We start from the raw sequence: 12871 nt of genomic DNA, 5'->3' as shown, positions 1-12871 counted from the left end.
GCTCCCTAGGCTGCAGCACATCTATTGCCCCCCTGTGGCTATTGGTGGTATTACTAGCCCTGATGAGGGGCGCACAGCGCAGTACCCCATATCCTACTGCGGATCTTCTGCCCCGCTTGGGGTATCAACTTATAGAGATATTTCCTTCCCGGTCACCTTATGACAAGGCCAGGAATCTGGGCTACGAGCAGGTCTCAACAGTCTGCTAAACAGGGAGCAGCTGCGGGGGATCCGGGCAGGGGGGGTTCTTGGCTGGAGTAGAAGTGCCCCGAGGGCAGAGCCGGCAGCATAGAGAACCTGCGGCGAGAGTCCTGTGCCACGCGTGGCCCCGAGGGGCGCCCGCAGACGGAGCATAACCCTGGCTGGGTGCATGGAGTTGGTGTCGGGGTGAGTGTGGGGTAAGTGGAGAGGGGGAGTGTGTGTATGTATAAGTGTATGTATTAGAGGGAGGAGGCTCACCCCTGCGCAGGTTCTCACGGGCGTGTAACGGGTGGCACTCTATTTGGAGAGACTGCGGCCGGACGGGGGCATCAATAGCACATCGGGGAGTAATTGCCCCTTTAAAAGGAATGTTCCAGATCCATGAAACGGAGCAGTTTAAATCTACCCCCTTTATAATATAGTAACTGCCCTCTCACCCCCGCCGTGTCACCCGCCCCAAGAACCTGAACGTTCGAGGATCTGTCTGGTACTGAAAGAGTTAAAACCCGCCACACGCCAGCTGCTCATTCACTACGTCCCTGCTGTAAAGCTGGTTTTGGCTCGGCATTTGCCCCCCATGGCAGGGGAGGGGTTAATAATAGTCCTGTTTGTCACGGTGTCCCAGGGCCCCCGAGCCATCTGTTATGGTGTCACCTGGGACCTCTATAGATGATCTTACACTCGCACATTCACTCAAACTCCCTCCCTCCTGCACACCCCCTCGCACATTCACTCACACACTCCCTCCCTCCTGCACACTCACTCCCTCTTGCACATTCACTCACACACTCACTCCCTCCTTCACACTCACTCCCTCCCTCCCTCCTGCACACTCACTCCCTCTTGCACATTTACTCACACACTCACTCCCTCCTTCACACTCCCTCCCTCTTGCACATTCACTCACACACTCCCTCCCTCCTGCACACTCCCTCCCTCTCGCACATTCACTCACACACTCCCTCCCTCCTGCACACTCACTCCCTCTCACACATTCACTCACACACTCCCTCCCTCCTGCATACTCACTCCCTCTCGCACATTCACACACACACTCCCTCCCTCCTGCACACTCACTCCCTCTCACACATTCACTCACACACTCCCTCCCTCCTGCATACTCACTCCCTCTCGCACATTCACACACACACTCCCTCCTGCACAATCACTCCCCCTCGCACATTCACTCATACACTCCCTCCCTCCTGCACACTCACTCCCCCTCGCACATTCACTCACACACTCCCTCCTGCACACTCACCCCCTCTCACACATTCACTCACACACTCCCTCCATCCCTCCTGCTCACTCACCCCCTCTTGCACATTCACTCACACACTCCCTCCTGCACACTCCCTCCCTCTCGCACATTCACTCACACACTCCCTCCCTCCCTCCTGCACACTCACTCCCTCTTGCACATTTACTCACACACTCACTCCCTCCTGCACACTCCCTCCCTCTCGCACATTCACTCACACACTCCCTCCCTCCCTCCTGCACACTCACTCCCTCTTGCACATTTACTCACACACTCACTCCCTCCTGCACACTCCCTCCCTCTCGCACATTCACTCACACACTCCCTCCCTCCTGCACACTCACTCCCTCCCTCTTGCACATTCACTCACACACTCCCTCCCTCCTGCACACTCCCTCCCTCTCACACATTCACTAACACACTCCCTCCCTCCTGCACACTCACTCCCTCCCTCTCGCACACTCCCTCCCTCTCGCACACTCACTGCCCAGTAGGAAGACCCCATCGGCCACGTGTCCGGGTGAAATGATCCCTTGTTTAGTTTCTGTTATCAGATGATTGGGGAGGGGGGCAAATATTACATTCTAACTAAAGGAAAGATATGGGCCCCCCTCTTCCGTGACGGGGCAGGAGCCACGGACGCCCCACCCCCCGTCGGACGGATTATTGTATTGAATGAAACCTGCTGACCACCGGAATGCGGAGCAGGCAGCCGCGCAGGGCCAGGGGCTCTTTATGTATATTTCTAGGTCCTCCCCCCAGGAGGAGGCCAGAGAGACAGCTGGGGGTCACTGTCGGCCCTAAATACCCAGCTGGTAACCCTTTACAGTTGGTCACAATACACATAAATAATAAAGAGTAGAGGCTCCGGTGGGGCCCCCGGGGGCCGCAGACCGGGTGTATCACGTCATTTTACCCTTGAAGCGGGGCTGTGCCGCAGACCCGTCAGAAACACCGAATTCCCCAACCACGGTTTTGGGTTACTTCGGGTAGTAGTTGGGGCAGGCCATGCTCTCCCTGCAGCAGAAGCTCCCTGGAGTCAAGGAGCCCACATTACGCTCTTTACGTCTCCCCCGCAGGCCGCTCTCCCCTCTCTACTCTACGGACTGCGCCAATAACACGGCGGGAAGACAACCCGCGCAGCTTATCCGCCAACATAGAGAGGAGCACAGAAAGGATCCACAGAGGGCCAAGTCCTTGCCAAGCTACCCCCGGTGGCTGTTTGTGGAACTGCAGGTGAAAACACAACATTATTTCATACGGTCGCCATGATGTGGTTTACGGGTCATATTGTGAAGGGTTTCGGGGTAGTCCAGAACACCTCTGCTGGGAGGCAGCTGCGGAGCCTTATCTACAGGAACCGTGGCCTACACCAGACCCAGAGTTGACTTTTTTGCGGGATCCCTATATTTGAAGTGGGCTCCACCCCCTGCGCCGGAGACGCCATCGCGCGGCGGTCTACTTTCACCCCTCAGTCCCCAGCGTCTCACGTGTCAGGGTATCAGCGCTATTTAACCCCTCGCCTTCCTGACTGGAAGATTCCTGTTAACCCTTTATTTTAAAGAAAAGTGGCGCCCCGAGCGGTTACCACAAACTCCCAGAACCACCGGCCTCCGTTTAACCCTTCAGTCCCAGAGAAAGGGGCAATGAGGAGTTAAAATGGCTGAAACGTGCAGCGTCGGCAGGAGGGACCATGCGCGGAACACACCGTCTCGGCAGCTACAAACATGGCCGCCAGCAACGGCCAGAGAATGGATGCGATGGCGACGCCTCGGCCTGCGTGAGAGAGCGGGGGCCGCAGCTGTGCTCCGGAGCCCGGGGTCGCGGTGAGACGCGTCCCCAGATATTGGCTTATGGCGAGGGGGGGCAGGTCTCAGCTGTTTGCAGAGGAGGAGGGGGGTATATTTATGACCCCCCCCTGCTCCAGGACTGGGGGCACTTCTGGGATGAGATTCATCTCAATGTTTGCCCTCTGAAAAAGTGACAGATGTCACAACCAATTAGGCTCCTCGCGCCGGCTACAAACGTCCAATGGCCAATTCCCATTAAAGGGGCATTAAGTGTTCCAGACGCGCCCCCCCGTCCCTCCTCCATCTCAGCCCGGCGACCGCTGGTACCCAGGGGAGGAAAAGCTCCTCTCGCCACCTCCCAGCTCACTCCGTCACTGTCACCAGCCGAGGACGGACACTCCTGCGCCGTCGCCCTGCTGGAGCGCAGGTGCCTTCCTGCCCCGCATCGGGGGTCCGCTGGGGTAACTGCCAGCTGATGGGAGCAGCCGCCCGCCGGGCTCATTCATTCTCTTTACTCTCACAGGTGACCCCAGCCTGGGCTGCCCACCCCGGACCCGGCCAAAGAGCGGCCCTCGGACTTGGAGGCTGAACTATGTGATGAACGGGGGGGCCAGAGACCCCCAAACCTGTCAACGCCCGGAAACCCCGCGTAGAGGACGGGGTAAGTGAAGCGCATCCCTAAAGGCTCTCAGGGGAGGCTCGATCCGCGGCCCCGACGGCAAACCGACCCCTCGTCACTGAATGCGAAGAACTACCCCCAGCCGTGAGACAAGGGGCAGGAGCGGGGGGGGTCCAGGGAGGGAGAGTGAGCCGGGGAGAGAAAAACAGAGCGGGCGACAGACAGACGGACAGACAGTCTCACGCAGACAGACAGAAAGTCTGACACACAAACAGACGGACAGACGGACACACAGACAGACAGAAAGTCCGACACACAAACAGACGGACAGACGGACACACAGACAGACAGAAAGTCCGACACACAAACAGACGGATGGACAGACAGTCTCACACAGACAGACAGAAAGTCCGATACACAAACAGACGGACAGACGGACACACAGACAGACAGAAAGTCCGATACACAAACAGACGGACACACAGACAGACAGAAAGTCTGACACACAAACAGACGGATGGACAGACAGACAGAAAGTCTGACACACAAACAGACGGATGGACAGACAGTCTCACACAGACAGACAGAAAGTCAGACACACAGACAGACGGACAGACGGATTCACCGACATACAGAAAGTCAGACACACAGACAGACGGACAGACGGATTCACCGACATACAGAAAGTCAGACACACAGACAGACGGACAGACGGATTCACAGACATACAGAAAGCCAGACACACAGACAGACGGACAGACGGATTCACAGACATACAGAAAGTCAGACACACAGACAGACGGACAGACGGATTCACAGACATACAGAAAGTCAGACACACAGACAGACGGATGGACAGACAGACGGACAGACAGACAGAAAGTCCGAACACACAGACGGACGGACAGACGGTGTCATTTCTGTGCCCTAAATGCAGGTTGAATGATCTGCCTCCAGCAGCTGATGGTAAATTTTCTAAAGAAATATATAAAAAATATATAAAAACTGCGTTTAAATGGCAGCCATTTTCAGGATAGGTAAACGTGGTTCGTGTCCCTAAATCCTGAGGGGCCCCCAGTGGGTCCGGCGCGGGGCCACGTCCTCGTAAATGGAGTGTTTAAGGCCAGTCTGGGCCCCCGCAGAGTCCGCCCCAGAAAACCCAAGATAAACCAAAAGCGTAACCGAGAAGCGGATGATTCCATTTACCCCAAGAATCCTGCCGGATTTATGCAACTTTATGTTTCCAGCTCTGGAGCCACCGAAGCCACAGCCGGGGCCCTTCATGGAAATGTCCCCATTTCCCATGATCCCTCAGTGGCTTCTCCCATCAGCCCAAGCAGGAAGTTGCGAGCCGCTTCCTGTTCTCTCAAGCAGCACGTTGTGAGCCGCTTCCTGTTCTCTCAAGCGGGAAGTTGTAAGCCGCTTCCTATTCTCTCAAGCGGGAAGTTGTAAGCCACTTCCTGTTCTCTACCTGCATCAGCCCAAGCAGGAAGTTGTAAGCCGCTTCCTGTTCCCTCCTTGCACTGTTTTATCAGCAGACCTGAGAACTACCCTTGCGGGAAGTGGCCAGGACTCCCCACTGACGCCGGTGGGCGGTGCCGCTGACATGGGGGGCATTCCCGCTGATGTCGGGGGCGTTCCCTGCTGACATTGTGGGAAACACCGACATTTAAAGGAGAAATAGGCCCCGCTCCGGCGACCCGGAGAGTTCCCCGCATGAGCCTCTAGCGCTAGAGATTCTTTCTAGCCGCGCAGCTCCTCTCCCAGGGCGAGGGGCAATTTAACCCTGTGATGGGGCAGCAAGATGGCAGCTCTCACATACAGCACAACGGGGGCAACAGAGGAGTTTATATGAATACTCAATGAACATTATTATGAATATGGGGTAATACGGGGTAATACGGGGTAATGTGGGGTAATACTGGGTAATGTGGGGTAATATGGGGTAATACGGGGTAACATGGGGTAATACGGGGTAATATGGGGTATGTGGGGCTCGCGTTGGTTCCCTTAAGGATCATGTATATCGCTGCCTGATATACCACACCAGCTGTCATTATAATCTACGTGTCCTCCAGGGCCACAAACGGGCCATACTCTTCAATTCACTAAGCAACATGTTTCCCTGGCCCATCGGCGGCCCTCAAGGACAAGTTGGGCTAGATCTTACATTGTGTGATCACTGAGTGTCCCACGCTGTCTAAATAATGCCCCACAGGCGCACCTCCCAAACTGAAACAAACAGAGGGGCACTTTGGTTTTAGAGGTGTGGTTAGAGGCGTGTCAAGGGGCGGGGCTATTTTAATGTATAAAGCCGTTTCCTGCTGTTTCTATACACATTATCGGGGCTTTTAGGGCTGTAGAACCCTGCGATACCCTCATAACCAGCAAACATTCTGACCTCCTAGAAAACAGGGGCATCAGGGGAGGAATGAGGGGCATCAGGGGGGAGAAAGGAGCACAGAGGAGCAAAGAGAGGCATCAGGGGAGGAATGAGGGCATCTGGGGAGAAGAAAGGAGCACAGAGGAGGAAAGAGAGGCATCAGGGGAGGAATGAGTGGCATTGGGCACTGATTTCATTTTTGCTGGGACGGGTGAGCGGTGGGTGAGGCAACAGCAGAAAGGGTCTTTAATCTTCTTTATCTCTGCCCCCCAGGGCCAGCCGGTGAAGATGATGCTGAGTCCGGAGCAAGCGGACTCTGATCAGCCGTCGGTACTGTCCGAGTCAGACTCAACGCTGAGCGAAATGAAGGGGGGCAGCGTGTCCGAGACCGAGGGAGGAGGCCGTGGGACTCTGTGTCTCCCCCCGCAACTGAGCCGCGAGGAGAAGAGACGCAGGAGGCGGGCCACCGCGAAATACCGCTCAGCGCATGCCACGAGGGAGCGCATCCGCGTGGAGGCTTTTAACGTGGCATTCGCTGAGCTCCGGCACCTTCTACCTACCCTGCCTCCGGATAAAAAGTTATCAAAAATTGAGATCCTCCGCCTGGCCATTTGCTATATCTCCTACCTCAACCACGTGCTGGACGTCTGAAGAAACAAGGGCCAGTCAGGGGCCACGGTGGGGGAGTCGGGCGATGAAGGAAGCAAAGGCACACATTGGGGGTCTCACAGGGGACCCCAGCAAAAGGGACACCTGCATGCAGCTGCAATCTTTTTACTCCCCCGTAGCTTGTAGGGTAAGATCGTAATTCCGGTGGCCCAACGTGCCCCCCTTAGTGTAACTTTGAGAGTCCAGCCCTACGCTGGGGTAGTGAGTACCCGGCCAGGGGTATTAAGTAGATTTAGAATATATTGAATTTAAGGAACGTGCATTAATTACTAGGTTATCGGACCAAAGCTGTGTCTACATGTGGCACCTCGTGGCGTCTGTGTGTGTGTAATGTGAAGAGTAACAGTGACACCCAGTGGCTGCTGTGTGTATTACATGAGTATCTTTCTCTATGTGGGGTTTGTCACAGGGACATCTTGTGGCTGTAGGAGGTATTTCAGTTCCCGGTAATTATTTAACTTCGTGTGCAACATATCAGAGGTCGGAGCTCTGTTTGACAGCAGAGACCCTAAACCCCTGTCCCCTAATCCTCTAACCCCTAACCTTCTAACCTCAACCCCTAACCTTCTATCCTCAACCCCTAACCCTCTATCCTCAACCCCTAACCCCAACCCCTAACCTTCTATCCTCAACCCCTAACCTTCTGTCCTCAACCCAAAACCTTCTAACCTCAACCTCTAACCCCAACCCATAACCTTATAACCTCAACCCCTAACCTTCTATCCTCAACCCATAACCTTCTAACCTCAACCTCTAACCCCAACCCCCTAACCTAAACTCAACCACTAACCTTCAAACCTCAACCTTCTAACCTCAACCCCTAACCTTCTATCCTCAATCCCTAACCTTCTATCCTCAACCTCTAACCCCAACCCCTAACCTTCTAACCCCAACCCATAACCTTCTCACCTCAACCCCTAACCTTCTAACCTCAACCTCTAACCCCAACCCCTAACCTTCTAACCTCAACCACTAACCTTCTAACCTCAACCCCTAACCCCAACCCCTAACCTTCTAACCTCAACCTCTAACCCCAACCCATAACCTTATAACCTCAACCCCTAACCTTCTATCCTCAACCCATAACCTTCTAACCTCAACCTCTAACCCCAACCCCCTAACCTAAACTCAACCACTAACCTTCAAACCTCAACCTTCTAACCTCAACCCCTAACCTTCTATCCTCAACCCCTAACCTTCTATCCTCAACCTCTAACCCCAACCCCTAACCTTCTAACCCCAACCCATAACCTTCTAACCTCAACCCCTAACCTTCTAACCTCAACCTCTAACCCCAACCCCTAACCGTCTAACCTCAACCACTAACCTTCTAACCTCAACCCCTAACCTTCTAACCTCAACCCCTATCCTTCTAACCTCAACCTTCTAACCTCAACCCCTAACCTTCTAACCTCAACCTCTAACCCCAACCCCTAACCTTCTAACCTCAACCACTAACCTTCTAACCTCAACCCCTAACCTTCTAACCTCAACCCCTATCCTTCTAACCTCAACCTTCTAACCTCAACCCCTAACCTTCTAACCTCAACCTCTAACCCCAACCCCTAACCTTCTAACCTCAACCACTAACCTTCTAACCTCAACCCCTAACCTTCTAACCCCAACCCCTAACCTTCTAACCCCAACCCCTAACCTTCTAACCTCAACCTCTAACCCCAACCCCTAACCTTCTAACCTCAACCTCTAACCCCAACCCCTAACCTTCTAACCTCAACCCCTAACCTTCTAACCTCAACCACTAACCTTCTATCCTCAACTCCTAACCTTCTAACCCCAACCTCTAACCTTCTAACCCCAACCCCTAACCTTCTAACCTCAACCTCTAACCCCAACCCCTAACCTTCTAACCTCAACCTCTAACCCCAACCCCTAACCTTCTAACCTCAACCTCTAACCCCAACCCCTAACCTTCTAACCTCAACCACTAACCTTCTAACCTCAACCCCTAATTTCCAGAATATATCCCCCCCGCCCCGGAGTTATTTTTGTGCCCAGTGATGAAGGTTTTATTCTGCCATCACCTCCCGATTTGTGCCCCTCAATCCCAGATCAGTCTTCTGCGCGTCTCACTCTTGCTTCAGTTATGAAACCTTTCCTGAACCCAATTACCATACCTTCCAAGTGTCCCTGGTAAGTCTGGCCAGTCCCTCTCTAGGCCCTAAATCCCAGAGCCTCTCTCTCCTCCCCCTCTTTTCTAGGAGGTCAGACTGTTTGCTGGGTAAGAGGGTATCTCAGGGTTCTACAAGTCACAATGTTTGTAAGTGACGCATTTCGGCGCAGGTAATAGGTATAAGGGGTGTCCATTGGTCGTGGGTGGATCGTAGGGGGGCATTAATTAAAATGAATTGTTTCCTCCCAGCACCCGTCAGACGGCCTCTCCTATTCTTTGCACTGTATTTATCCGGTGGGGGGGGGCAATTACCTCGAGAGCCTTGTGCGTAACACTTAGAGTGTGGACATGGCCTGCCCTCCCTCTCATTTAACATCACTGCTGGGAAGCGGATCTGGGAGTAAGACTCCAGGGATGGGGCAATGAACGCCCCATTCAGCTCTCTGTCTCTCTTTAAAGTTTGCTCCAAAATGAGAGGATAAACCTTCTCGGGGGGGGGGTATTACGGGCAGTCTTTTGGAGACCCCACGTTCTTCTCCCACATTTTCATTTTAGGGCATTATTTGCACAATTGTTTCTTGCTGAATATTATTCTGGACTATATTTTCTTATTATTTATATAAAAACGCATTGTGATATTTTCTGTTTTTTCAGCGCTTACCCTTTTTTAATTCATTTTCTGTATCGGTGGCCACTTTTTGGGGCTTCTGGCAGATAGATTTTGGGGCTCGCTCACCAATTCTGTGGTCTCCTGGGCACCCTAACATCTACCATGAGGGCCCCGTGGCTCCTCAGAGCCTCTACCGTGACGCCGCTTGTAGTCGGAGACGCTAAACATAGTAAGGAGGCCATTTAGCTCCCGTGGCGGATTCTCCGCTCTCCTTCTCCTGTTACAGGGCTCTGCAGATAAAGACTTTTTGGTTCGTCTTCTGCCAGCTGGAGGCCTTCCAGAAATAACCAGAGAGAAGCCGCCGAGATTCGCCGTCAGCCTCCAGAAGTGTTTTGAGTTTCTGGGATTCCTCTCTATGGTTCTTTCCAGGGCCGCTTGGGAATATCTGGACGCCAGCCCCACATATATTTCTGCGTGGTCGAGGTCATGTGCCCACACGGCACACGCCAGGGGTGAAAATTGCCCTGGGGCACCCCAACTTTACAAGCAACGTGTACCACAGTGCCACCTCTGCCCCAAAACAGCTTGTCTGTGCCACCTGTGTTCCTAAACAGCCTGTCTGAGCCACCTCTGCCCCCTAAACAGCCTGCCTGTGCCACCTCTGCCCCTAAACAGCCTGCCAGTGCCATCTCTGCCCCTAAACAGCCTGTCTGAGCCACCTCCACGCTGATGTCTTTGCAGCCCGACAGCCACCTTACCAGGAAAAGAGTTTCCTCACACAGTGTGCGGGTGTCACAGCGGTAACCTGCGGGCCGCCAGGCCACGTTAGAGAGCCGCCGGGCCACGTTAGAGAGCCGCCGGGCCACGTTAGAGAACCGCCGTGCTGCATAGACATCAGCGCGGCCCCAGTGAAGCAGAATAACGCGGTCATTTCTCTAGGCAGCGGCAGCACCGTCTCTCCTGTATATACATATCGGGGAATTGTAGCCTCTCTGTCAGAATGAAACTAGCAGGACTCAGTCGTCATGTTATTGTAGTTTTCCCAGTAGTGAGGTGGGGGCCAGACCCGGTCCTAATCAATCTGCCTCCGTATTGGCTGTTGCCCAAAGTCCCCATGCGCATAATTTTGGGGCTAAGTGTTGTGTTTTAGTAAATCTGGTGTTTTCTGCAGGGTGCACCCCGGCTCTGCTGCCGCTGGGTAACTGCGGGCTTTGGCCATGGCAGCGAGGGGAGATCCTATTAACCCCTGCAGTGCCAGTGCGGCCATAGCTGTGGCTGATCCAAAGATTTGTGGTTTTCAGGGTTCGTGGATTTTTATGTGCGATGCAATATTTTGTAGTGAGTTTGTTTGACTGCTTTATATCTTTTCTTACTGATTCTCGGAGACAAATAAACATGTTTTAAACGAACCATCAAGCGCCGGGCCATGTGTCTTTAATCCCAGCACCCGCCACACGGGTCCGAAACCCCAACGTGGGAGACACCGTCTGGCGCAGCAGTCACCGCGTTTATCAGAGACATGCGCAGCGCAGGGATCGTGCGCCCTGCATGACACCGGACACGGCCTCTCCTGGACAAATCGGAAAGGTCTGGGAGAACTTCCGGTGCTCTGCATCATTAGCCGGTGCATAGTGATGAGGGAGCACTGAAGCCGAGGCCTGGAATGACAGACCGCACGCTCCCAAAATTGAATGGAGGATGGAAGGTGGTGGATGGAATGGGAGAAAGAGAATGGGAGAAAGGGGTGTAAGGGCTGCCTATATGTATTTGTGTGTATGGGCAGGCGTGTGTAAGAGCAGTCTAGGTATTTGTGTGTTTGTAAGCTAGTGTGTGTAAGTGTATGTGCATATGTGTGTGTAAGGGCAGTGTATGTGTATATGTGTGTGTGTAAGGGCAGTGTATGTGTATATGTGTGTGTAAAGGCAGTGTATATGTGTGTGTAAAGGCAGTGTATGTGTATATGTGTGTGTAAAGGCAGTGTATATGTGTGTGTAAAGGCAGTGTGTGTGTGTGTGTGTAAGGGCAGTGTATGTGTATATGTGTGTGTAAAGGCAGTGTATGTGTGTGTAAAGGCAATGTATATGTGTGTGTGTGAAGGGCAGTGTATGTGTATATGTGTGTGTGTATGGGCAGGCGTGTGTAAGAGCAGTGTAGGTATTTGTGTGTTTGTAAGCTAGTGTGTGTAAGTGTATGTGCATATGTGTGTAAGGGCAGTGTATGTGTATATGTGTGTGTGTAAGGGCAGTGTATGTGTATATGTGTGTGTATGGGCAGGCGTGTGTAAGAGCAGTGTATGTGTATATGTATGTGTGTAAGGGCAGTGTATGTGTATATGTGTGTGTGGGCAGGCGTGTGTAAGAGCAGTGTATGTGTATATGTGTGTGTGTAAGGGCAGTGTATGTGTATATGTGTGTGTATGGGCAGGCGTGTGTAAGAGCAGTGTATGTGTATATGTGTGTGTAAAGGCAGTGTATATGTGTGTGTAAAGGCAGTGTATGTGTATATGTGTGTGTAAAGGCAGTGTATATGTGTGTGTAAAGGCAGTGTATGTGTGTGTGTGTAAGGACAGTGTATGTGTATATGTGTGTGTAAAGGCAGTCTATGTGTGTGTGTAAAGGCAGTGTATATGTGTGTGTGTGAAGAGCAGTGTATGTGCATATGTGTGTGTAAGGGCAGTGTATGTGTATATGTGTGTTTATGGGCAGGTGTGTGTGAAGGCAGTGTGTATGGACAGGCGTGTGTTTGTGAATATGTGTGTTTATGGGCAGGTATGTTTGTGTACCCCCGGAACTGCCCCTTCCCGCATGATCCGGGGCAGGATAAGAGGCACTGAAGGGCGGTGATGGGCTGATGGGGGCACCACCTGCTGCATGAGATTCCTACATTTAAGATTCAGAGACGTCACATGAGGCTCCTTTCACTTTTTTGTTGCTACTTTTCAGCACCCGGGCATAATCCTCAGCTCTATATGTGCAGCATTTACCCCGTTTCTGGATCCTTTTGCCGTTAAGAGTGTGTTGGGTGCCAAATATTTAACAGACTGATATTACTGGGGTCACTGCCTGGGCCCCTCCGCCCCTGGGAAGGGTAAATCCAGCATCTATCACCCCGCCACACCCATCAGGGAGTCCCCCAAACTCTTGTCTCTGCTTGAAGCTCTTGTCCTCTCTCCGGTGGCCCCCGGCTAATCCGCCCCAGACCCCTCTG

At 53.0% G+C, this 12871-nt stretch overlaps 1 protein-coding gene across 1 annotated transcript; it reads left to right on the top strand.

Moving 5' to 3' along the window:
• The first annotated feature begins 3818 nt into the window (after positions 1 to 3818).
• Positions 3819 to 7021, top strand: NHLH2 (nescient helix-loop-helix 2). Its single transcript, XM_053457180.1, has 2 exons — positions 3819 to 3913; positions 6528 to 7021. Exon 2 carries the CDS (start codon positions 6543 to 6545, stop codon positions 6903 to 6905), a length of 363 nt encoding a protein of 120 aa, XP_053313155.1. The 5' UTR covers positions 3819 to 3913; positions 6528 to 6542; the 3' UTR covers positions 6906 to 7021.
• The last annotated feature ends 5850 nt before the right edge of the window (positions 7022 to 12871 follow it).

This window comes from Spea bombifrons, chromosome 2 (assembly GCF_027358695.1).
Source record: "Spea bombifrons isolate aSpeBom1 chromosome 2, aSpeBom1.2.pri, whole genome shotgun sequence".
Lineage (NCBI taxonomy): Eukaryota > Metazoa > Chordata > Amphibia > Anura > Pelobatidae > Spea > Spea bombifrons.
This window is presented reverse-complemented; position numbering and strand designations above follow the sequence as displayed.

What these genes read in the sequence shown, in the direction of transcription:
- NHLH2 (XM_053457180.1), top strand. Translation starts at nt 6,543, where the DNA reads ATGATGCTGAGTCCGGAGCAAGCGGACTCTGATCAGCCGTCGGTACTG.